General features: G+C 40.8%; 1 protein-coding gene across 1 annotated transcript; it reads right to left on the bottom strand.

The window, feature by feature from the left end:
• Positions 1–244: 244 nt before the first annotated feature.
• LOC309568349 (uncharacterized protein) lies at positions 245–24722 on the bottom strand. Its single transcript, XM_082274012.1, has 10 exons — positions 24648–24722; positions 22809–22965; positions 20792–21045; positions 20049–20188; positions 15664–15845; positions 11569–11660; positions 9449–9605; positions 4471–4724; positions 2930–3069; positions 245–637 (listed from the first exon to the last, which is right to left on the bottom strand). The coding sequence occupies exons 1-10, from the start codon at positions 24685–24687 to the stop codon at positions 473–475; spliced, it is 1581 nt and encodes a 526-aa protein (XP_082130138.1). The 5' UTR covers positions 24688–24722; the 3' UTR covers positions 245–472.
• Positions 24723–27791: the final 3069 nt, after the last annotated feature.

Below are 27791 nucleotides of genomic sequence, written 5' to 3'. Positions count from 1 at the left end.
AATATATCAAACTAAATTATGAGTTAGCATTAGCCCTCAACCAATAAGTTTAAATTAAGTGTGCCCGGTACAACATATTTGCAAAAAAATGACAAAAACGTGATATATTTGCTCTATGATTTTATTGCTTTAATTTTTTTTGACACAGAAAAGTTCATTGGGTTTCTAACTTACAATGGTCAACAGCACTGGCACCATAACAGTAAGATAAAAGTCCTTAGTTCTCTAATTTTGTGTATTGTGTATTGACCTTCCATTTCATGAAGGGTTTTCCAAAACAAAGGTGAGAGTTGGGCCTAAAAGTTGTTGTCACAAAGCCATTGGAGGCTCTGTTCTTTATTTGTGATTCATGTATAGAAAGTGTGACTTTAATGCAATGTCAACTTATCCTGGGTGGTCTTCCCATAGGTTGAGCTTAAACAGAAGATCACCATTTTATTAAAAAGTACTGTACCGATTGAAGAAACATTGTTTATGGAAGACAGTCACCCTTAGCTATGGTCTCTTGGATCCAATTTAGGTAATTGCAGACTTTAGTGTATATTCCCGGGTGATTGGGTTCTCCACATGGAATGTGTCCCCAGGATGTGACACCATAGAGTTTAGAATTACACACCAAGGGCCCACCAGAGTCACCCTGCAGGAACATAGACCGAAAGTTAACTAAAAGTAATCTTCTGATTTGGGAACACAAGAACTAAAAATATTAAAGCTGAACTTCAGGTAAAAAGCCTAGGACACACAGGAAATATACAGTATATACACATATGGGAGTTGTTTTAGCTGTCAAAGCATTTGTATTTATGTTCGTTCTGTCCTGAGATTTACAAGACTGTCACATAACACTACCCTGTCTGGGAGGACAGCCAGGGCTCAATGTCCATCACAAGGCAACACAGCCTTTGGTATCTAAAGCAACACCCCTTTGCTAGAATCACCTCCTACAGTATACATAGAACAATCTATTCATTAGTGCTTCTAATTTGGCTATGCTGAGGTTGCAGTTTGTCAGTAGTATTAAAGTCCACCCTAAAACTAAAATTCCTGCATCTATAGACCTCCAGGTTCAAACTTTAACCAATTTAGCCCTGTAAAGAAGAAATCAGTATACTTAAATTTTTTGAAGCCCATCCGACCCGATCTCCAGTGGTGGAAGCTCTGCAGAGGACACAGCCGACAACGGCTCTGAAATTAATGGGGAGAGACGTCACCCATAGAGGTACTATGGGGCTTCCGTTGTTGGCTGTGTCTTCTGCACCCGCTTCCACAGCGAGGCTGTGTGTGACAGCTCAGCATTGGATAGGGTTGGATCAGCTTCAAAAAAGTTAAGTATACTGATTTCTTCTTTACAGGGGCTAGATAGGTTAGTGTTAGAGAGTAGAGGTCTAAAGATGCAGGGAATTTAGTTTTAGGGTGGACTTATCCTTTAACGCAGAAGTTTTTGTTTTTCTTTCCCGCTGTCTTAATGCTAGTGGCAGACTGCTTTATTTTGCCCATTGTTACGCTTTTGTTCAGTGAGATTATGGGTAACATATTTAGTAGACCAAAAAGTAAATAGAATTGATACCACTCAAATGCCCCAATCTTTTATCCCAGCCAGTTGGCTACAAAGTTTTCAGGCGCTGGTCGGGTTGAATACTGGCTCATCAGATACATTGATGACTCTAGATATATATATATATATATATATATATATATATATATATATATATATATATATAAATGTTTCCTCAGACTTGAGAAGACTTAGAAACAGCCATCAAGTTTATTTGAAAGGATATTTCTCAAGCAAATGCCTTGGTAACAATTACACAGGCTGTCCTCAAGCAATGGTAACTTAGATACCATTGTTGCATTCCAGCTGACAGTTGGATCAGTCTATTGTTCTGTAACCATAGAAAACAATAGCTTGGCTTTTCTGACATATACTGTATAACCTGTGGCATGTATGATACAATAGTGCCATCTTGAGGTAGAATTTGAGAATGTTTCTCTAATTGAAACACAAGGATTGGGAAAGGGCCACACCCATTTGGGGATGGTAATGTTCTTAATAAAAGGTCTTCAGGCATAAGCTGACAGGAGGATTCCATAATGACTTAACACCAAGGAAGGTCTTTACCAGCTAGAAGGAACTATACCTGAAGACGCTTTTGCCTGATCTCCAGAAACTGCTATAGAAGCCTGGGTCCTTGTTGCCTCTTGAGATCGTGAACCCACTGAAACCTGAGTTAAGTATTTTTAAGCATACTTTTATTGTGCATAGACCATAGTTTCTGCTTATTTGCTAAGCATCTTGCTTGTTATAGGTATGTCTGTCAGTCTTGTATTGTACGCCTATAATTGTAATAGTTTTGTATGTAAAGCATTTTTGATTAGTAAAAGCAAATTATTACACTGTGGAGGTCTGAGCTTCTTTGCTTATAATTGCAAAGTAACCTTCAATAGACCAAAGCAAAACAGGCCCCCATCCATACACTGTGAATTCCTCTTAATAAAATTAATTACTTCAGTTCTGGTCTTCTACCCAAGGGAAAACCCCCCTCTAACATGTTTTACCATGTAGGGGTTTAATTGTAGAGGTCTCTGGGTGAAACATATTAGAGGGGTTTTCTCATGGGTAGGAGACCAATCTGAAGCCATTTTTTACTAAGAAGACTTAACTACATGCTGAGGCAGTGTGCAGATGGATGCCATTTTGTTGTGGTCCTTTAAGGGTAATATACTGTATATTATAAACTCTGTCTATGGCAATAAAAATGATTCTTTTTTGACCTCCATGACATTAACATCAATGGATATAGAGCTTCATATTCATTAAAGCAAGATGGGTCATAATATTTTTAGAAAACCAATGTTGACATTAGTGTTATCTATACATGGAAGGCTTTTGTTATATTTTTTATTTCAGTGTGATGGTATCTCTTACCTGACAGGTGTCCTTGCCTCCTTCCTTGACTCCAGCACACAGCATGTTGTTTGTTATCACATCGTCTGGATATGCACTCTGGCAAGCAGAGGCAGAAGCAGTCTTCACCCATACACATTGCAGAGCAGGGGGATAGTTTTCTGCACATATAGAAAATTTGTCAAACATCTATGGGATCTAACACTAATAAAGAATAATACCTAATATCCAATATAAGAGTACATTTTGTCATTATCTGAAGGCAAGGTGCACATTGTTTATTCACAAAAAATAGGTAGTGGTAATAGCTGAAATGGGATGTGGCCATGGTGAAGAGCAGAGTAATGCAGAAGATGGACCATAAGGACTAGAAATATAATAGAATCCAAAACGACCAACTATTGAGGGGGTCACTTTTAACAGACTTAGAAAAATAGCACCATGTCACCGAGGTAACAAAACCAAAAATACAACCAATAACAAACTGGAAGTCTAGAGAAAGTGACATTTGGACTCTCCAAGTCTTAGAAAAATGGAACAATGATACACTCATAGCAGAGGTCTCAGATTAACACCACACTGAAAGCTGAGGGTCTCAGAAAAATCCAACACTGACTATCCCAGTCTCAAAACAATGATTTACAATGATTACTGAGTTCCGATAAGGATTATCCACTAACGTTGGGGAGCCAGAGGAATAACATAATGATACTTGTTGTCTCACAACCATAACATGTTTGCATGGGACATATGAAAAGCAATATTCAGGCAATTTGTACACTTTTAACTGGCCCTTGACTATGAAGTTGGCCAAGTTGATGAATGTAACCTACCACCAACAGTTGCTGTCTACACAGTGGAATAATCTAAACTGTTGGTGTAGGCTTTCTTTTTCATTTGGATGTTTTTGAGATTGAAAGCTGGTTAATAGTGATTGAAAATTGATGCATGGCCATTATTGTATCTCAGAACCAATAAGACTGATTCTGATCCTAGAACATTTATCCACTGGCACCCCGGGTTCCTAAAAACCCTTATATACTCTGCCATTTGGGATTCATGAGAAGTGCATACTGAAATTTGGATCCAGATGACCAATACACTGAAATTTGGTGAGACTATGACACTTGGGTTCCTAGACAACTAATAAACTGAAACCTTAGACTCTGGAAAACTAGCACACTGAATGTGGGGTCACATAATACAAAGACTTTGGGACCCAAGGCAATGGCCTACAGAAATGCAGAACAATGACCTACTGATACTTCGGGGGTGGGATTTACTCAAACTGGAGCACTCAGAATCTGGTGCAGCTGTGCATGGTAGCCAATCAGCTTCTAACTTCAGCTTGTTCAATTAAACTTTGACAATAAAACCTGGAAGCTGATTGGTTTCGATACAGAGCTGCACGAGATTTTGCACTCTCCAGTTTTAGTAAATTCCCCTTGGAGTCTCGAAAAGGTTGAGTGCCAGCTTTAATGCATGACAATATATGATATATACAATATATACTGTATACAGTATATGAGTAAATGTGGAGTTCATACTCTTATGCTTATTACCTGCTGGGCTGGTGGTGGTCCCCCATCCAGACGCGAGACAGCTGGTTCCATCAGGCAGGGCAGTGCAGCCAATAGGAATAGTCTGAACATAAGCATTTAATGTGACTGGCTCCGGCAATTTCAGCAACATGATGTCATTAGCATATGTTGTTTGGTCAAATTTTGGGTGAGGACATATCTTATCAGCATAGGAGAACTGTTCTGTTCCTTCGTAATTTTTTATGTTATGATCCCCAAGTTGAATCTGAATGCTTCTATATCACACAATGAAAAGAATGTAAATATACATAGCAAATGTGGTTAATTCAAGTATCTATCTATCTATCTATCTATCTATCTATCTATCTATCTATCTATCTATCTATCTATCTATCTATCTATCTATCTATCTATCTATCTATTATCTATCTATCTATCTATCTATCTATCTATCTATCTATCTATCTATCTATCTATCTATCTATCTATCTACCTACCTGTCTATCTTTCACAAAGATGATGACACTAATTAGAAGGCTCATTACAATATTTTCAATTTGTGCTCATGCAGCCAAACAAAAGTCTTTTGTTGTCCATGGGTCCACACTCCCATACCATATGAACTGCTAAAAAGCTAATTGCTATGACAGTTGCAAAGAGAGGAGGAATGTACTGAATTATGTGTAGGGCATGTGTAGGGATGAGCAAACTTGAAAGTCTTACAGTGCATCCAGAAAGTATTCATAGCGCTTCACTTTTTCCACATTTTGTTTTGTTATAGCCCTATTCCCCAATGGATTAAATTATTTATTTTCCTCAAAATTCTACAAACAATCCCCCCATAATGACAACGTGAAAGAAGTTTGTTTGAAATCTTTGGAAATGTATTAAAAATTAAAAAAAAATAAAAGAAAGTTGCATGTACAAGAGTATTTACAGCCTTTGCCATGACACTCAAAATTGAGCTCAGGTGCATCCTGTTTCCTCTGATCATCCTTGTGATGTTTCTACAACTTGATTGGAGATAACCTTAGTTTATTGGACAGGATTAGGAAAGGCACACACCTGTCTATATAAGGTCCCACAGTTAACAGTGCATGTCAGAGCCCAAACCAGGCCATGAAGTCCAAGGAATTGTCTGTAGACCTCCAAGACAGGATTGTATCGAGGCACAGATCTGAGGAAGGGTACAGAAAAATTTCTGCAGCATTGAAGGTCCCAATGAGCACAGTGGCCTCCATTATCCGTAAATGAAAGAAGTTTGGAACCACCAGGACTCTTCCTAGAGTGGGTCGCACAGCAAAACTGAGCGACCAGGGAGAAGGGCCTTAGACAGGGAGGTGACCAAGAACCCAATGGTCACTCTGACAGAGAACCAGCATTTCTCTGTGGAGAGAGAGGAGGACCTTTCAGAAGAATAACTATCCTTGATGAAAACCTGTTCCAGAGTGCTATGGACCTCAGACTGGGGCGAAGGTTTATCTTCCAACAGGATAACAATCCTAAGAACACAGCCAAGATAACAAAGGCACACACCTGTCTATATAAGTCCCACAGTTAACAGTGCATGTCAGAGCACAAACCAAGCCATGAAGTCCAAGGAATTGTCTGTAGACCCCCAAGACAGGATTGTATCGAGGCACAGATCTGAGGAAAAGTTTCTGCAGCATTGAAGGTCCCAATGAGCACAGTGGCCTCCATCATCCATAAATGGAAGAAGTTCAGAACCACCAGGACTCTTCCTAGAGTGGGCCGCCCGGCAAAACTGAGCGATCGGGGGAGAGGGGCCTTAGTAAGAGAGGTGACCAAGAACCCGATAGTCACTCTGACAGAGCTCCAGCATTTCTCTGTGGGGAGAGGAGAACCATCCAGAAGAACAAACATCTCTGCAGCACTTCACCAATCAGGCCTCTATGGTAGAGTGGCCAGATGGAAGCCATTCCTCAGTTAAAGGCACGTGACAGCCCACCTGGAGTTTGCCAAAAGGCAGCTGAAGGACTCTCAGACCATGAGAAACAAAATTCTCTGGTCTGATGAAACACAGATTGAACTCATTGGTCTGAATGGTAAGCTTCATGTCTGGAGGAAACCAGGCACTGCTCATTACCTGGCCAATACAATCCCTACAGTGAAGCATGGTGGTGGCAGCATCATGCTGTGGGGATGTTTTTCAGTGGCAGGAACAGGGAGAACAGTCAATATTCAGGGAAAGATGAATGCAGTAATGTACAGAGACATCCTTGATGAAAACCTGTTCCAGAGTACTCTGGACCTCAGACTGGGGCGAAAGTTAATCTTCCAACAGGAAAACGATCCTAAGCACACAGCCAAGATAACAAAGGAGTGGCTATGGGATAACTCTGTGAAAGTCTTTGAGTGGCCCTGCCAGAGCCCAGACTTGAACCCGATTGATTATCTCTGAAGAGATCTAAAAATGGCTGTGTGCCGACATTCCCCATTCAACCTCATGGAGCTTGAGAGGTCCTGCAAAGAGGAATGGGAGAAACTGCCCAAAAATAGGTGTGCCAAGCTTGTAGCATCATACCCAAGCATACTTGAGGCTGTAATTGGTGCCAAAGGTGCTTCAACAAAGTATTGAGCAAAGGCTGTGAATACTTATGTACATTGGAATACATTTGCAAAGATTTCCAACAAACTTCTTTCACGTTGTCATTATGGGGCATCGTTTGTAGAATTTTAAGGAAAATAATGAATTTAATCCAGTTTGGAATAAATGTGGAAAAAGTGAAGAGCTGTGAATACTTTCCGTATGCACTGTAATGTCTCTGAAATTTCAACTAAAATCTGAAAATTTTACAAAAATTGTGCCTTTTTGCCACAGTGCGTTGGAGTCAATGTAAAAGACAAAATTAAGGTGGTTTTGGTGTTTTTAAGGGGACATACAAGCTTTAAATGCCTCCCAATGGTTATGGAAGCTCATTGTTAGCCCCACTATTTTACTTTTTTTCACCAAAAAAAAAGACAGCAAAAAATAAGGAAAAATGCAAAACAACTAACTGAAAGAATTTATCCAACATCTTTTGCCTGAGCTACATATTCTTTACAGTTATCCATATATATGGGCATAAAGGTCATTTGATATGAGAAAATCTTCAGGAGGAGGTTTCATGAGGTTACCTGGCAATGTACACACATGAGAGTCAGGTGACTGGTCAATCAGACCAGTCGAAAATGTTTGTTTCTCCTGATGATTCAACTTCTGTTCCCTGGAATGTCAGTTTATCACTTGGAAAGTCAAATAAACATTGCATCTGCTGTTATGTTTTCTTATTATTCTTCAATAAAATTTTTGGAAAAAAAAAAAATTATTGTTAACCTCCCTGGTGGTATGATTCTTTTGGATTTTAGGTGCTGAAAGCGGTACCATTATTTTGCATGTAATTCTTGTGAATGAGCAGCCCAAACCAACTGTATACATTTATTATATATATATATATGTATACATATATTATGTATACATATATTATATATATATACGTATATATATATATATATGTATATATATATATATATATATATATATATAATGTATACAGTTGGTTTGGGCTGCTCATTCACAAGAATTACGTATATATATATATATATGTATGTATATATATATATATATATATATATATATATATACTGACTGTATATATATATATATATATATATATATACTGACTGTATATATATATATATATATATATATATATGTATATATATATATATATATATATATATATATATATATATATATATATATATATACATATATTTACATAAAAAGTACAGTAAAACTGCAGGAAAGGGCACTGGGGGGCAATGTAATGTGATTTTATTTTATTTTGAATGGTATCAGTGTGTTTGGTGTGTTTTACATTTGAATTTGCTGCCGGTTACATCCCCCGGCGGACGTCACGTCGCCGGAGACGGAAGCCGGGGCTCGCAGACGATCGGGAGGAAGCTCCGCCGCCGCATACCGCCCGCATTCTTCGCTGGATCCCGGAGAAAAGGTAAGTAAAACCTCTTCCAGGATCCAGCGATCTTCCTAGCGGTACCCCGAGTGTGGCTCGGGGTTACCGCTTTTGGCTCTAAAATCTAACCCCGAGTCACGCTAGGGAATACCGCTAGGAAGGTTAATCTCCAGATGAGTAACAATACCCTGTTTGTAAATCTTATGTACAACTCATAAGCGTTTTGTATTACGATTTCACCCTGTTGTATCTTTCGGCAAATTTGCATCTGCTGTTATGTTTTATTATTATTCTTCAATAACATTTTTGGGGGAAAAAAAAACAAATAAACACCAGGGCTTTTTTCAGCGGGAACTTGGGGAGAACACAGTCCCGGCACCTCCAGCACTGACTGTATGTAATGGCAAGGGGTGCTGGGGTGTGCTACAGGGTCTATTGATGCTGACTGCTGGGGGATGTATTCCAGCTGGAGGGGATCTATTTTTGCAGGGGGGTCTGTTGTTGCTGAAGAGGTCTGTTGTTGCTGATGGGGGACTTACTGTTGTTAAGGGTGAGTCTTATATTGTTGGGGGGGGTCAGTTGTTGCTGGGGGAGATCTACTGTTAAAGGGGGATCTATTGTTGCTGTCTGACGGAGAGTCTATTGATGCTGGCTGTGGGAGATCTGTTGTTGCTGCTGGGAATCTATTGTTTACAGATAGTACATTTTGTTGGGGATGGTCCAATGTTGTTAAGGGATCTATTGTTGTTCACGGGGGGCTTTATTGTTACTGGCTGCAGGGGATATATTGTACTGCTTTTCTTGTTATCATTACCATATTCCATACAAATTACTTAGCACCACAAAATGATTCTTGGTTTTAAAAGGGCAGTATTTGGAGGTGGATAGGGGGTGGAACCAAGGAATGGTGCTCGGAGGTGGGTAGGGGCAGAGAAGAGGGGTGACTCGGAAAGGAGGAGTTCCTGCACCAATTCTCTGAGAACAAAAGCCCTGACTGACACAGTATTTTCATTTACACTTACGGCAGTTTACAATGTGCTGCTGTCAAGACCCATTGCTTATCTATTAGGGCTCCACCGCATGCGTGGTCATCAAAGTACTGAAGGGTAGCTTGCCATGGAACGGAGTTGGCTTTGCATTCGTATCCACCAATGATCTTGACAGAAAAATGACTATTTACTGTAGAAAAAAAAAAAACAAGAATCACTTGGAAATATTAGGCTCATTATGTTTAACCACTCCTGGACCAGAAGATTTCCCCCCTAATGACCAGGCCATTTTTTGCGATTTGGCACTGCGTTACTTTAATGGACAATTGCGCGATTGTGCAATGCTGTACCCATATAAAATTGATGTCCTTTCCCACAAATAGAGCTTTCTTTTGGTGGTATTTGATCACCTGTGCGATTTTTTTGTTTTTTTTTTTAGCGCTATAAACAAAAATAGAGTGACAATTCTGAAAAAAAAAAAACAGATAGCTAAAAGGAACAATGGTCTCATTTGAAACCATTTGAGAGGCAGAAATTGCCTATTGCTCAAGGAATCCCTAGCAACCTCAGGAGGATCCCTAGGGTTCCATGGAACCCTGGTTGAGAAACCCTTCTCTAGGCATTTGCACCCTTTTTATGTTTTTGTTTAGGGTTCCTCCTGAGGTTGCTAGGAGTTCCATGCGCAATAGGCAATTTCTGCCTCTCAGATAAGTTTCAAATGAGACCATTGTTCCTTTTAGCTCTCTGTAAGGGGGTAATTCTTCCCGATAATTACAAGAGTAAGGAGCATTCCTCCCACTGACTGTCACGCTTCTAAAATCCTTGTGGAGGCGCCATTTGTGGATGGACATTTTAGGGTTACACAACCTATCACATTGCTACGCTACATATAAGGTTACGTTTGCCCTGAAGAGACATGTGAAAACTCTGAGCTATTTTCAGGAAATACATAGTTACATAGTAGGTGAGGTTGAATAAAGACAATAGTCCATCCAGTTCAACCTGTGTAGGTGTGTGTGGCCGTAATCATCTCACATAGCCCTGAATGTTCTGATCCTTGAGATGTAAGTCTAAGAGTCTTTTGAAAGCCACCATACTTCCCGCAGAAACCACCTCTTGTGGTAGAGAATTCCACAATCTTGTAGCCCTAACAGTAAAGAACCCCCCGCGTTGCCTGAGGTTAAAACGCTTCTCCTCCAGACGCATTGTATGCCCTCGAGTCCTCATGCAATCCTTCCGACTGAATAGCTTTTTTTCTATGCTGAGATCACCATTGAGATGTTTATAAATTGCTATCATGTCCCCTCTCAGGCGTCTCTTCTCCAGGGAGAATAAATCAAGTGATTGCAGACCATCTTCATAATTAAGGTCCTCCAATCCCCTAATTAGTTTAGTTGCCCTTCTCTGGACCTTCTCCAGCTCCAACACATCCCTCCTGAGGACCCGCGACCAGAACTGGACAGAATACTCCAGATGTGGTCGGACCTGAGTTTTATAAAGTGGTAGGATTATAGTTTTATCTCTGGAATCCCTTTCTTTATGCATGCTAATATTCTGCCTGCTTTGGCAGCTGCCGCTTGACATTGCATGCTATTGCTTAGTCTATCCTCTACCAGGACTCCCAGATCTTTCTCCATTTTTGATTCCCCCCAAAGTGTATTGTGCTTTTATGCTTTTAGTCCCCAAGTGCAAAACCTTACACTTCTCCACATGTGACTCCACAATATAATGTGACTAGTTGAACCAAAAACTAAAAAGAAAACTCAAGGAGGAATTTGGCAACTGTTTCATAAACTAATTAGAAACATTGTAGTTGAGTAGAATTGATGGGACTACAGAAAAGCGATCCTACAGAAAACTTCAACAATGTGTCATCTTTCATTGACTTTGTTATATTTTACATTAAAATGTATTGTTCTGCTCTAGACTTTCTATGTTTTACTATGTATCCAAAACACGTTCCCCTTATCCATCTGGCTGAAGGTGTGGGAGCAGAATTTGCTATAGAGGAAGAACTTGGCAATCAGCAGAATATAACAAACAACCGCACCCTAAATTTAAAAAAATGAGTTGACGGCACGTCTTTTTTCATTTTTTCGGACCATCCAAACCTTAATCGTTCTTTAATGTCTAGTCATATTAAATCCACTTACCTGCTGTTACCAGCAGTGCTGCAAGAATCAGGAGGAACATGCCGAAGTTTGGAGTATTCAAAAGTTCCCAAAGCCAGGTCCTTCTTCCAGGACTTGGATTAAAGAGTCAATTATTAACCTGATCAACCCGAGCTTCAGAAGACTGTCGATTATGAAGAAAGTTGGCGTTTATAAGTTGTGTGCGCAGTAACTGTACAGTACACAGAGAACAACACGTAATCAGTGTATGTCACAACCCATTGTGACTCGAAGATTAACCTCCCGTAAAAATACACTACAGAAAATTAAAATTTCCTTGTTATGTTTATGAATCTTTCCTAAGCATATACTGAGGTAATGTACCAAATGGAGCCATACCTTCTAAGTGACCCTCCATTCCCCTAAATCTATTGGGCAATTCTTTATTGTTACTGTTGAAGTAGTAACGGAATGTGCTAAAGTAAACTTTATTATCTTTGCTTCATCAGCTGAGATAAATAGTTCATCAAACAATAAATTCCATATAAACTTCCAGAGATTTGCTAATGTGTTCAAAGTAGGTAATCATTGGATATCTGCTTATGAACAAGCTTGATCGGTGTGCAGTCTCCTAAAATGAACCTGTCATCAGATATACACTATATTGTCAAATGTATTGGGACGCCTGCCTTTACATGCACATGAACTTTAACCACTTGCCGACTGCCGCCCGACTATATACGGCTGCGGTCAGCCCCTCCCAGGCAAAGTGACGTACCGGTACGTCACTAGCCTGGGAGCGAATAGGGGGCGAGCGCGCGCCGCCGGAGGCGCGCTCCCGTCCCCGCTCGTACCCCAAGAAGCCGGCGCGTGTGACCGGCGGACCCGATGTGCGCCGGTCACTCGCGATCGTCGGGTGGAGAGGGAGAAAGGCCGGCGGCTAATGTAAACAAAGCCGCCTGTCATTCTCCCCTGTGTAAAAGCATTGATCACTTGGTCCTGCTATGTAGGACCGTTGATCTGTGCTGTTACACACAAAGCCACATCCAATCACAGTAAGAAACACGCCCCTAGGGACACACTTAACCCCTCCTTCTCCAATAAAGTTAACCCCTTCAATCCCAGTGTAATTTTTACAGTAACAGTGCATATGTATAGCACTGATTACTGTAGTAATGTCACTGGTACCCCAAAAGTGTCAAAAATGTCAGTCATGGGTCCGATCTGTCCGCCACAATGTCGCAGTACCGCAAAAAAATTGCAGATCACCGCCATTACTCGTTAAAAAAAAAACACTAAAAATGACAAAAATCTTTCCCTTAGTTAGTAAACGCAATAACTTTTGCGCAAACCAATCAAAATACGCTTTTTGCGATTTTTTTTACCAAACATATGTAGCAGAAAACAAATTGGCCTAAAATGTTAAAAAATTTTGATTTTTACATTTTTGGGGGGGGGGGGGGAATTTCAAATAAAAAAATGTGAAAAATATTGTTATTTTTGCAAGATTGTCGCTCTTTTTTTGTTTATAGCGCATGATCAAAAAAATCGCATTGGTGATCAAATACCACCTAAAGAAAGCTCTGTTTGTGGGAAAAAAAAGGACGTCAATTTCATTTGGGTACAGGGTCGCACGACCGCGCAATTGTCCGTTAAAGTCACGCAGTGCCGAATCGCAAAAAAACCCCTGGTCGGAATGGGGGTAAAATCTTCCGGGGCTTAAGTGGTTAAATGGTATGCCAGTAAGCTTTGTGACTTTCAAATCTCCCGTAGTAAAAATCTGGACACATTTCTACTTTCACCTGTTGGTTTTTTTTATCTTGAAGGCTAATAGCCAGATTTTGGAAAGAAGGTGGCATAGTTCCATTCATCTGTACACCTGTTGTTTTCTCAGGTTAACATACTCAAGGATAGTGTTTTCCACAACAATACACTACCCGTGACATCCCTACTGACATAGTATAGAGGCTGCCCTCACTGACTTCCCAAAATCCTTGTTGCCCGACTAGGGGCATAAGTACTGATCATGGACCCTCATAGCAATGTTGAGGCCCCCAATATCATCCCTACTGTCATTGACCTAAGGCAGTGATGGTGAACCTTGGCAACCCAGATGTTTTAGAACTACATTTCCCGTGATGCTCATGCACTCTGCAGTGTAGTTAAGCATCATAGGAAATGTAGTTCCAAAACATCTGGGGTGCCAAGGTTTGCCATCACTGGCCTAAGGTATGTCTAAATCAAGGACAGTTAGCTGAAGAGTCTGCATAGTCAGTAATTTACTAGAGACCTGTGCTGTGGATAGACATTGTCAGGGAAGAGGAGGAGCGACAATGCAGGGAACCTTTAACCTTCATTTACAGCTAAGTCCTCAGTGGCTCCTCAAGTTTTTTCAGCATCTCATATCTCAGGGTCTTAGCGTAAGTTGTACGTCCCCCCCACCCCTTCGACTGTCACAGCAAGCAAGTGGTGGTGTAGTAGTAGGAAAAATTAAAATAATAGTTGTAGTAGCAATAATAATGAGCATCACAATATCTTACAGGTATATTATGGCATCATTTCTAGTTACTCTACAACCCTAATAGAAACTTCTTTTATATGGTTACATTGGCCCGCTTGGTATACCTGTGCCGTCCTCAGTAGAAGCTGGAAATCACTGTAGTAGGCACTGCTACTCCATTGATTTCCACTAGCTTCAACGCCAAGCAGCTACCCTGCTGCAATGTGAATACAGGAGGTGCATGGGTGCCATTAAGGAAGCACTTTGCATATCCAATGGCTGCCACCGCACACAAATCAGGGATAAAAAATGGGCCCGGGTGCACAACAGAGACCTCATCCTATATAAACCATAAAAGAGAGAGGCACTCATAGGTCTTGAAAGGTGAATGCACAATGATGGTTTTAATTTAAGCTCCTGAGGAAGACGAGTCTGTGCCTCATCGAAACGTTGATTAAAACCGTCATTGTGCATTCACCTTTCAAGACCCGTGAGTGCTGCTCTCTTTTTTGGTTTATATATATATATATATATATATATGTTTATTTAGATTTGGACATCAGCTTTAAGTTTAATCTGGTTAGTGACATTGATAATGTTGAGGAGGAAGTACAGGTCAAATAATGCCCCAGGGCCCCAGGACGACGTCATGTGTGACAAAATGCGTTGGGTGGAGCGACGTCACCATGCTACACTAATCCCAGAAGGATGGGCTTCTACACGGAGCCGGCCGGCTTATTACTTTCATGCGCATTTTAAGTGCTGTGTTGTAAGTGCAATCTTTTTTATTTTTAGTAAATGTTTAAAGGTCTTTATACTACGGCAAGCTTTATTTTTTTCCTTTCAAGTGGTGGGTTTCCCTACCTAATCTCAAGTTCGCTTGGATAGATTGGAGGCCCTGGCTCGATTTGAGCAATAGGGGAGATTGACCTTTCGTAATAGGAGGCCAACATAAGCTGGTAAGCAAGCAATTTATAAGGTAGAGGCATTTGCTAAGGTTTACGTACCCTTTCTGGTGACGGATGGTGTATTCACTTTTGAAGGATATTGTTTAATCACATTTGGACTTTCTTTTGTCATTTTCAATTTCTAATTTTGATTATTTTTCTATATTCACTCATTTTCTGTTTTGGGCTTAGCGCAACTCTATAACAAAATATAAAAATGTTTAGGCAGCAAACGCGTCCCATATGCAAAAGAGTCCGATATGCAAATGATTGGTGGAATATTGTGACTCAGTATTCCTCTAATCTCATTTTCATCTATAACAAAATATACTTGGTGCTTTGTGTGTCTCACAGGAGAGTTTTTTTTTTTTTTTTACAAATTTTAATTCTAAGTTTAAAACATATTCCAAAAGAGAAAAAAAACAAAAACAGGAGAGTTTCTGCTTTGTTCATTAATGTCATTTGAGAATAATGCAGTTTTCACTCTGTGATATAAGGTCAAATAATGTGGCAGCACACCCACTAGTTTCTAGTTTTTTATAATTATTTTCTTTATTTATACCATTATATCTCATAGCAGTTTTACATTTGGTAGTTCACCAGACAAGGACCATATAGAGAACATAACATGTTTTTTGAGGGTTTTTTTCCAATAGACTTTGCAATCTATTATCAGCAAATTCCTCCTAAAAGTGAGCTGCTTCAAGGCAGATCTCCGAGGGCTCGTTCTCGATTATATAATGTATCCAATTAATGTAATTAAACACTTTGGTGTAGACTCCTGGCTTGTTTGGCTGTCCACATACCGGCTCTCCCCAAGATGTGATTCCTTGTAAGAATGAGTTGCATACCAGTGGACCTCCTGAGTCACCCTACAAAGAAACAAAATACATGAGGAACAACGCAGATGTAGGCAATAAAGGATCTCCTAAGATGATATGGAATCTCTTTAGCTGGAATCGCTGGCCTTGAAGTAAAAATGCAGAATTTCTAACCATTTCCTGTTCTTTCCAAAATGGACAGATTTGGCTGGAGTTGAGCTTGTAAGAAAGTTTTTATTGTTCTATTGTAACCCACAAGCTTGGCTATTTTTTATTTATTTTTTTAAAGAGAGTGAGGCAGCCACCCCACTTCAAATTGGTATGATAATCTGAAGCCCCGTACACACGCAACGATTATCGCTTGACCGATCGTCCGTCTTTTGTCCAGAGTGGTGTTTTGTTGGTTGGAATGTGCCTAGACTGCACACGAATTTTCTCACCCAACAAAATTCTACTTCAGAAGTGATGTCATGTGTTGGGTTGCTTTTTTTGTGTTCTTTCTTCACTGAGCATGCCCAGACTTGCTCATCAGATTTTTCCCTGTCGAAATCTGTACTGACTGCACGAAAAATCGGCCGTTGTGTTGACGGCCAACAAAAATTTTATATTCTGCACACCAGATTTTTTTTGGCCGTAAAGTCGGAGTCGGTTGTCGGAAGCATCATACTAACAAGCCGAAAATCGGCAGATCGGACGCTGGCCGAAAATTCCCTGCCAATTTTCGACGCGTGTGTGCGGGGCTTTAGCTGTGTGAGTGTTGGTAATTTAAACACCCATTAGCTTCTTTTGACCCACCTGTTGCAACAGATATGAGGGAGCTTCACTCTACTTGTTGCATTATGTTAAATATTGCAGCCGAGGGTGTGGAGTTTCTGAGAGAGTTTCGCAGATTGTAAGAAAGTGGTTCAATATACAAGACTACAGCCATAGATAAATATTGGTTTTGAAGTGGATTGACAATTTAAAAGTTTCCATTTATGTGCTTTCCACAATATATACAAGGGTGTTTGAATGCTTTCTGTGTGCAACTATGTGGCTGCACAGTTTCCACATGGTGGGTTCAAAAATAAAGTGATTGTAAAGTCTCGTTTTTTTTTGTTTTTTTTTTGTTTTTTTTAATAACAAACATTTTATACTTAGAGCCGGTTCACATTAGCACGACACGACTCCTTACTACTTCAGGGGCGACTTGAGCATTACATTGCACCACGACTTCGGAGTGACTTGCAGGGACTTCACATAATGGAAGTCTATGCAAGTCGCTCCGAGGTCGCCCCAAAATAGTACAGGACCCTTTTTCTAAGTCGGAGCGACTTAGTGTCGCTCCTATTAGAACGGGTCCTGTAGCGGTCAATGGACAAGTCACGCTAATGTGAACCGGCTCTTACCTGCTCTGTGCAGTTGGTTTTGCACAGAGCAGCATGGATCCTCCTCTTCTCGGGTCCCACTTCGGCTCTCCTTTCCCCTCCCTCCTGTTGAGTGCCCCCACAGCAAGCAGCTTGCTATGGGGGCACCCAAGCCGAGTCACAGCTCCCTGTGTCCGTTCAGATATGGAGCCGTGACCCGGCCCCACTTACACATCTTAACATATCGCCACTGTTCGGTTCCTTCATTGAACGTGCGATTATGATCCCCCAGACATATCCGAATACTCCTCAAAAACCAAAGTCATATGTGGGTCAAGTTGTGCCTGAAATCAATTAGAAATTATTAACCTAAATAGAAGTTTTTACTCAACAGATTTAAAAAAGAGCTTGGTATGATAATCCTGTTACTGGAAAGTCCATTATTTTCAATAAAATTTTGTACATTTTAACTATCTTTCTCAATCTGCCATCTCTAAAAAAAATACTGATTCTGTAGCAAACAAATATACACTGCTCCCAAGTACGTCAGCTGTTCATAGATGGTCTAAATCTCAGCTGCTTCAGCAGGAAACAATCTGCCCTCTCTAAAAAAATATGATGGGAGGCGATTGTGCTGCGCTGCTGTCTCAGCCAATGAGGAGGGGAGTCCCAGGCAGCTTGGACACTCCTGCAGCATCGCTGGACAAAGACGGACTCGGGTAATAATAACTTAATAACTTAAAATATTACAGTGGAGCAATGGTGTATTAATTAAAACTTTTTTTGAGGGGTTATTTTAGGTGTAAATTTGTTTTTAAACTGATGTTTAATCATTTTTTTTATATTTGTATAAAATGTTTATTTTAGGAAACAAAATAGTAGGTGCACCCATAACAATGTCATTAGGCAATATGGGTTTCCAAGCAGAAGTGGTTTGCTTTCAGACTGTTTCTCCTTAATTGAATCTCTAAATATCCCTGCATTTTTTAGGTGAATCTTTGTTTTTAGATTTGTTTTTAGTCTGATGTTTTCATATTTTTATAATTATACAAATGCTTTATTCCCCCCCCCCCCCCAAAAAAAAAATTAGAACCCATGACAACACCCATGACAATGTCATAGAGGATTATGGGTTTCCATGCAAAGATGGTTTGCTTTCATATTGTCTCTCTCTAATTGAATCTTTATATGGCCCTGCATTAACAAGGCAGGTAAAGATGTGCAGGGAGAAAGTATGAATCACTTTGAGTTATTCAGACATGTCTGTGATGTGATCTTGTGATATTAAGCGCTGAAAACAACGTGTTTTCAGCATAGCAACTAAGAATGGCCTGGTAAAATGCGTGAGAAAATTAGGCTATCATCTCTCCTGCTGGCTGAAAATTGTAAAGCATTTTAACCACGTCTGGACCTGGAAGGATTTGCCCCTATGCCATTTTTTGTGATTCGGCACTGCGTTACTTTAACGGACAATTGCACGGTCACCTGTGCGATTTTTGGTTTTTGCGCTATAAACAAAAAAAGAGCGACAATTCTGAAAAAAAAACATTTTTCATTTTCTTCTATATAACATTCCCCCCCAAAAAAATGAAAAAAATCAAATTTTTTTGACATTTTAGGCCAATTTGTTTTCTGCTACATATTTTTGGTAAAAAAAAATCGCAATAAGCGTATTTTGATTTTGGTTTGCGCAAAAGTTATCGCGTCTACTAACTACAGGAAAGATTTTATTGTTTTTTTTTTACTAGTAATGGCGGCGATCTGTGATTTTTAGCGGGACTGCGACATTGCGGCGGACAGATCGGACCCCTAACTGACATTCTTGGGGGGACCAGTGACATTACTACAGTAATCAGTGCTAAAAATATGCACTGTTACTGTAATAATGACACTGGCAGGGAAGGGGTTAACACAGTGGGTGATCAAGGGGTTAAATGTGAGTCTAGGGGAGTGATTCTAACTGTATGGGAGCGAGGCTTGTGAAATGATCATAGAGACCTGTTATCCTATATAGAAGGATCACAGGCACTCATTCCAGAGAGAACAACGGTCGGCTGTGTTTACAACAGCTGACCGTCCTTCTCTCTAAGCGGGGAGCGATCGCAGGCGTCAGGCGGCAATCGGAGCCGCCTGCCCCGTGCATCAGAGTCCCCGCTGCCGAGTGGGGGCGGGAGAGCACGCTCGCCCCCTAGCTGCAGGTGCGCGACCAACGTAGCCCTACGTCGGTTTGCACAGGAGGGGGAGCCTGCCGCAGTATATCTGCGGCGGGCGGTCCAGGAGCGGTTAAAGTATAAGTAAACTATTTTTTATTCCTCAAAATAATAAAGGAGGAAAATATAATTAAAACACTTTACATTCACAAATAGAGGTAGTAAAAATCTGCCCAATCAGCAGTTCACTCAATTAATTTGGACAATTTGTATTTTCAGGGTTCAGAACATTTTTTTTTCATAAATTAAAAAAGCAGTTGCGCCAAACCTAGAAAGAGACAAGCTCTGCACACCAGAGGTGCTGTTGATGCTTCCATAGCTTGAGAGCTTCAATCATGTAGACCTCCTATCACAATCATTCCCTCAGTTAATTTAGTAAACCCCTTTAGCAATGCACATGGCTGCAGTAGCAACTTGGCGAGTTAGTTGCACATAAACCCCAATATTCCCAAGTACAGATAACATAGAGTCAATTATGTGGCAGGTTTATGTTTTCTAAAGTGAGCTCTTTTTGTGGCCACCATTTAGCCTCCACCCAAGGCTAAAGAGGTAATGAGCTGGAAAAAACATGGCAGAGGACCAGCAGACTCATGGCCATCTTACGGCTAGGATACCATATATTGTATGTAACCCATACACCTGGTGTGCTGTGCTGGTATCTTTAGGAGGTGGGCCATGCTCTTTTTAAATTTAAAAACCTGACAAGAGTCTTCCCCGCCTTCAAGGTTTCCAGCACACAGCATGTTGTCCGTTATTGGATCATCTTCGTAAAATCCCTGGCAGTCACTTGCAGGCACTGTTGTGACGTTCAGGCACTTAAGGACATCTGAATATGTTGCTGAGAAACACAGAATTCATATGTTTATAAAGTATTTATAGACACAGCGACAGAACGTTAGACATTTTCTTGACGATGTTGAAAGGAAAACGTCACAGGGCCACTGCTAATTGGTGAAGGTCTTCATCTGGGCCAATTAAATATGGAACTTTCACACTATCATTCATTATCTTACTCTAAATAATTGGGCCCTTCGGCGGTTGGGCCCTAGGGTTACTGTACTCCCCTGTCCTGCCTTGTCTACATACAAGATAAATTTACAATAGGCTACGATGACTCAACCTGAACCCAAGGGAGTGGACGGTGGTTGTCCAGAATTTATGATGAAGATCGAAAGCTCCTTAAGGAAAAATAGAAAATGGATTTGAAAATGTCTGACCTCTGTATCTACAATTACATACCCAATATTATCAATATCACTAGCAATTCTACTTATTTTAAAGTCTCACTTTATGCAAACTCCAAAATCAGCTGGTTGAAAAAGCCAAGAATCATGGAAAGGGTAACTCATTTTACTCCCTAGGGACAAAAGAAGGCCCAAACCCAACAGGTAGAAAATTCACTTTTAGATCAAGTAATCTTTTAATCTATCAAACAGATTACCTCCTGGAGAAGTGGTGGATCCCCATCCTGAAATGATACAAATGGTGTTGTCTGCCACTGGCTCAGTGGGCAAGGTGATAAGTTTTACATAGTCATTAATCTCAACTGGTAAATTAATTTTCAGGAGCATAATATCATTGTCGTAGGTGATGTTGTTATAGCTGGTGTGTTTACAAATCTTAGCAGCAAATCGCCACTGTTCAGTTCCTTCATTCAATGAGCGATTATGATCCCCCAGACATATCTCAATACTCCTAAAAAGACAAAGTCATATGTGGGTCAAGTTGTGTCTGAAATCAATTAGAAAGTATTAACCTAAGTATAAGTTTTCATTCAACAGAATTAAAAAAGGAGCTTAGTATGATAATCCTGTTACTGAAAGTCCAATATTTTCAATTAAATCTTGCACATTTTAACTATCTTTCTCAATCTGCCATCTCTAAAAAATACTAATTCTGTAGCAAACAAATATACACTGCTCCCAAGTTCTTAAGCTGGCCATAGATGGTTCTAATCTTGGCTCCTTCAGCAGGAAACAATTTATTGTCCATTCAGTCGATCCATTGAATTATTTGGGTACAACCAGCACGTCGGATTTCTAATTTGTGATTATTGCCAGTGGCTATAGCTGCTAGCAATAATCATTGTGCTCTTCTGGCAGGGACAGCTCCTTTTCTTACCTGCAATCTTTGGTTGCAGGAAAGAAAATTGCAAAATCTATGGCCTGCCTTACTCATGGGTGCAACTTCCCCTGTAGACTGGGTGCCAATTCCAAGAACTCGTCCCATGCCCCACATTGCAGGTCTAAAAAAATGCAGGTGGCAATTGCTGGTTGAAATGCATTGCAAAAAGCTTAATTAGTCTAGACTAGAACTGGAGGTCTGGTCAGTAAAATTTCCTTCCAAATGAGATCTAAATCTCATGTTTTTTCTACATCAGGCTTCCACATGAGAGTGCCCCTTTCAATCAGGTTTCCCCGTAAGAGTGCCCCCTTACATCAGGTGTCCCAATCGGAATTCCCCCTTACATCAGATGTCGCCATTAGAGTGCCTCCTTACATCAAGTGCCCCATCGTGATGTGGCTTACATTAGGTGTCCCCTTAGTGATGCCCCTTATATCAGGTTTCCTCATCAAGATGCTCTATTACGTTAGGTGTCCCCACCAGAGGCCCCATTACCTTAGATGTCCCAATCAAAGTGTCCCCTTACATTAGGTACCCCCTTACATCATATGTTCTCATTGGAGTGTCTCCTTTCATCAAGTGTTCCCAGCAGAGTTCCCCAATAATGATGCCCCCTTACATTAGGTGTTCCCATCAGAGTGCACCCTTACATCAGATGTCCCAATCAGAGTGTCCCCTTTTATCAAGCCTTCCCTTTCAGAATGCCCTCATACATCATGTCATTGGTTGTTAGGAAGTTGGTAGTTATAGCAATGAATCACTGCAGAGGAGGGAGGAACTGGCTGACTGGTGGCCCGTATAGGACAGTCACTCCGTCCAGGTCCAGACTGTAGTCCATCATTTAGTGATGACTGGTCTAGAAAAACATTAAGTCCCACCTAAGACAAGTTCCTCTGATGTGTTTCACCCAAAGACTCAGCTTAATGGTAGCAATTTTGTGTACTTAGAATATTGAACCTGTGCTGAAATTGTATTCTTTTTTTTTCAGAAAGGGGGAGGGTTAGAACCTCTATAGGGTTTTACTGCTGTCTGTGTCACCCATTGTGAAGATTTTATCTTTCTTTCTATCCTAGAAGGCACCAATACCTGGGATCAGGAAACCCCCCTATGAGATCCCAAAAGGTGTTTTGATTGTTGTCAGGCATCATTCCGCCCTTACTTCCCTTTCCAAGTGGCACAAGATCAGGGATTTGAAACTTCTCTAAAAGAGACTCAGGCAAAAGAAAAATCTGGAAGAGGTTCTAACGCTTCTTCACTCTATTTACAACTAGAAAACTATTTGAGCAGAGTGCTAATTCACATTTTATACAAAGAGAAAAACATTGAGTACTTACGGCATTTTGCAGTGAGCCGCCGTCAGTACCCAATTCTCATTTATAAGGATCCCGCCACAGATAAACATGTCAAAGTAATACAGAGCTGCCTGCCATGGCTGAGAGTGCAGGACACATTCTTCTCCCCCTATGATCCGTCCAATGGAGGAGGATTCACCTGAAGGAAATAGAGTAGAAAAAGAAAAGGCTCAAAAACAATGCTGGACAACTAACCAGGAGTCTACCAGAACTAAAGGGACTTGAGGGCTGTATGAAAATATAATGCTATACTGACTTTAAAAGGAAAATCATCTACAAAATCAAATCACTCCTTTCTTCCTTTTATTTTCTTTCTTTTAATTTTCCTTAATTTCCTTCCTCCCTTCCGTCCATCCATTACAGTCCTCTTCCGTCCTTCCCCTCTTTCTTTCTTTCTTTCTTTCTTTCTTTCTTTCTTTCTTTCTTTCTTTCTTTCTTTCTCTCTTTCTTTCTTTCTTTCTTCCTCCTTTTCTCTTTCCCTTTCCTTCCTGCTTTCCTTTCTTTTTTGCCCTCTTTGTTCTTGTCCCTGTCTTTTTTCACCCCTTGTATTCATTCCTTCTTTCCATCCATCCATTAATTTCAGTCCTTTTCTCCCCCTCTTTCTTCCTCCTGTTATTTGTATTTCCTTTCTGCCTTCCAACTTTTCTTTCTCTTTCATCCTCTCCTTCTTTCTTCTCTCCATTGTCTTCCTTCCTTCCTTCGTTCCTTCCTTCCCCTGCCTAATTTTTTTTCTCAATTCCCTTTTTTGTTTCCTTTCTCAACTTTCTCCCTTGCTTCTTTTAGCTTCCACTTTATTTTCCTTCCATTTTATGTTTCTTTCTTCCTCCTCGTTTTTCTTTTGTCCTCTACTTCTTCTCACTTTCCTTTCCTTTCTTTCATTTCCTTTCTTTTCCTTTCCTTTCTTTCTTTCCTTCCTTCCTTCCTTCCTTCCTTCCTTCCTTCCTTCCTTCCTTCCTTCCTTCCTTCCTTCCTTCCTTCCTTCCTTCCTTCCTTCCTTCCTTCCTTCCTTCCTTCCCCTACTTCATTTCTTTTCTAATTTCCCTTACTTGCTTCCTTCCCAGCTTTAAGCCTTGCTTCTTTTTCCTTCCACTTCCTTCCATTTCATTCATCCTTTCCTTTCTCTTCCTTCCATTTTTTTGCCTTTCCTTCCTCCTCATTTTCCTTTCTTCCTCCTTTGCTTCTCATTATCCCTTCCTTCCTTCCTCCCTCCCTCCCTCCCTCCCTTCCTCCCTTCCTTTCTTCCTTCCCCTACTTTATTTTTTTTCTCATTTCCCTTTCTTGCTTCCTTCCCAACTTTCTCCCTTGCTTCTTTTTCCTTTCCACTTCCTTCCATTTCATTCCTTCTTTCCTTTCTCTTCCTTCCATTTTTTTGCATCTTACTTCCTCCTCATTTTCTTTTCTTCCTCCTTTGCTTCTCATTATCCCTCCCTCCCCCCCCTTCCTCCCTCCCTTCCTTCCTTTTCCTACTTCATTTCTTTTCTCACTTCCCTTTCTTGCTTCCTTCCCAACTTTCTCTCTTGCTTCTTTGTCCTTTCCACTCTCTTCCATTTCATTCATCCTTTTCTTTCTCTTCCTTACATTTTTTGCCTCTTCCTTCCTCCTCATTTTCCTTCCTCCTTTGTTTCTCATTATCCCTTCCTTCCTTCCTTCCTTCCTTCCTTCCTTCCTTCCTTCCTTCCTTCCTTCCTTCCTTCCTTCCTTCCTTCCTTTCTTCCCATTCTTCCTCCCTTCCTTAACAGTCACATGTCATACCAGTTGGGAACCTGGTTTGTCTATCGAGGGCCCCTTCATTGGTCAGGCAGGCATTTAATTCTCTCTCACCTGCCATCCCCAGCAGTGCGGCCAGCAGAAGCACAAGCATTTTCTCACCAGATGTTTAGAGCAATTCTGTACAGATCATGCTACTTAACAAAAGCTTAGCTTGCTCCATAAATTATTAACATGCTAGAATGTGAGGTTTGGATGCAAGCACTGGAAGTGGGAACAACAAATGTGCCAAAACCCATTAGTCCCTATGACAAATCCACATTGTAAAATGTGAGGGGAGATATGAAATCTAAAATCCCTGAGCAATACAAGAAATTGGCTGGTGGCCTGCCATCAGTATACACACCTTGTTGAAATACTATTTTTATCTGGAGTTGCCCTTTAATTTCTGCAAGCCACAAATCTAGAGACAACACCTCCGGCTGTGTCACTAAGTCCTGAACACACACCTGGGGAATTAATGGCTCAGCCGGCCAGGTTTTCCCACCTGCTGCTTTCCCAGGGTCTGGTAAACACGAGTGTGACCACGTTCAAGGTCCCAGGATAAAGAGTTGGCATAAGAAAAAGGTTTAGTGTACATAAAACCCAGCTGAGCTATATACAGGTGGGATGGAAGAGAGTGTCGCCAATATAATGTATTCAAGTACGTGAGATCCAAGAAATAAACACTCAATCCCTTAACCTCCCATCCAAAGAGTCACACACATTACATAACCTGAGACTTGTCCTTCCAAACAGGAAACATTTGATCAAGCAAACAACACTTCACATACGTCAACATTGCAGTTAACATAATCCTGTCATTAACATAATCCTGTCATTCACTTTACAAGTCTTCATGAATACATTCCTGCCATGACACAATACACAGCAATAGTATACATTTTCAACAAAGTTGTACCTTTTATCCTCAAAAATCCTTTGCTAAGCTGCTGTCAGTCACTTTGCCTAGGCTGAGATGATGTCATCAATCTGCTGATGACATCATCTCAGCAGACTGTCATCAGTCTCCTATCCCCTCATGATCACTCAGACTGTAACTTTCTTATTGCAAATATGATTTTGTACAGCAGTAACAACATACAGAAAGAGAAAGAGTCCTGTATGGTAGAGAGGGTTTGCTAAACATAACATATATAATATTGTTAGAATATAAGAAGATGAGAGCAGCTGTCAGAACCTGCATCACCTGCTGGTGGCACTGTGCTTCCCAGAGTGGGAGGTTGTAGTTCTGCTGTCCACCAGCGGGTGTCTCGCAGCTGAATCCAGTAATTAATCTCCACCTGATGCTGGCTGATGGGAGGTTATTTAGTCCTTCCTCTACTATTACACTTCGCTTCAGTGTTTTGCTTTGCTAGCCAGATACGTCTTGCCATTTATCCTGCCCATGATCTTCCTCTTGCCCTGCATCTTGTACCCTACACCCTGCTGCCTTATACTGTATCTACCCCACTTGTTCCTGATCCCGGTCCTTGTTCCCTTCTACTCCTCCTTGCACCTCTGGTATTACCCTGTTTACTTGTGTCCCCAATTTTTGAACATATTGTATATAGTTAGCTTCTTAATTTGGCTTCCTCTAACTTAGGTTGCTAGTTCGCCATTTTGATTTTATGATTATGATTCACTTTTATTTTGCTGTATTTCCTGTTGGTTGGTGTTTGGATAGATTTTGGATTCACTGTAAATAAATCTTACCTAAAGCATACACAGACTGGTCCAAGTTTCCTAGGTGTAGTCAGACAGATCTGGCCATCCGTGCTGCTGATTCTTACCAGTCCCACTCTGTAATTTGCTCCTATTGATACTTTATTCCATTAACAATAATTTGGCTGTAGTCTCCACCTGAAAAAAAACACACTCCCCAAACGTGTTTTACCCCAACGGGCTTGTTCACAAGCATAGAGTATTCTTGTGCAAGTGTAAATATATATACTGCTTTGGCTGCTGGGGGGGGGGGGGGGCAGCATCATCCCTATGAAATAAAAATAAAAAAAATTCCAAAAAACAGGACACCCACTCGTAACCAATCTAAACATAATTTCTAGATACTTGATATTATGGACATTCAAGAAGACCTCAATGAGGGGGAATTCCACAAATTTTGGGTGCCCAGATCCCACTTCATCTGGTGCTGCAAAACTTTCTGGAACTTTAGACTTTGGGACCACCAAAGGGTGCCAAGCCCCTCCCTAGGAAGAGAACTCCTTGTTTATGTAGATAAAGGCCTAAGGGTCAACATCCCATCCATCCAGGTAGAGAGCCTAGGTCAGTGATGACGAACCTTGGCCCCCCAGATGTTTTGTGACTACATTTCCCATGATGTTCAACTATACTGCAGAGTGCATGAGCTTAATGGGAAATGTAGTTCCAAAACATCTGTGGTGCCAAGGTTCACCATCACTGGCCTAGGCCTTTTAAGAGGGAGACTACATCTATGCAGCCAAAATATTGGTAATGAAATAAAGTATCAAGACAAGCTAACTAAGTACAGTAACTATGGAGTGAAGATGCACTACAGGAGTCGGCACCTGGATGGTCCGTGAATATTAACAGGTAGAAACATTGTCAAATGTTTGTGGACACAGCCAAGAACTCAACAGGCACCAGGATTTACATGATTGTACCACCTCTGAGCCGGTCTAGTAGACCACCACCCTGCTATCCCCTTCCCTTCTCTATTCCTTTCCAGTATTTCATTGAAGGTTTATAGCTATATTTATATGGACAAATATGACCTACTTTATTTGTTTGCCTGAAGAAGAAGTCTCACTTTTATTTTAATGTATCTGTTCTGTTCCCCAGGGGGCAAATTACATGTAGTTATTTGTCCCATATTCCCAGGTACTGTCTATAGCTAGCTGTATGATCAGAAAGGGCACCTCTTCTCCCTCCCTGGCCATCCAACAATGAAGCTAGCAGAGGGCAATTGCTTTGACAGATGGCACTTTTCTCCATCTCTAAGCACTTTCCCGAGATATTTTATAAGGATTGCAGGGGGGGAGAGGGCTTGTGAGCTAAAATGTTCCAGGCAAGTGGGCAAGTGCTTGGTGATGGAGAAAATTACCATCTGTCAAAGCAGCCATCTCCTTGCTAGCTGCATTGTCGGCCTTGGAAAGAGGAAGTGTCTGCCCAACCTCCATAGAGTAAGAAAAGGGGCTCTGTCTAATCTCCATGAAGAAAGAAGGAGTGCCGTGCCTG

This window comes from Pelophylax lessonae (genome assembly GCF_965119305.1).
Source record: "Pelophylax lessonae genome assembly, chromosome: 12".
In the NCBI taxonomy this organism is placed as follows: domain Eukaryota; kingdom Metazoa; phylum Chordata; class Amphibia; order Anura; family Ranidae; genus Pelophylax; species Pelophylax lessonae.
The sequence above is the reverse complement of the archived record's forward strand: the minus strand, read 5'-3'. Positions and strand labels throughout refer to the sequence as shown.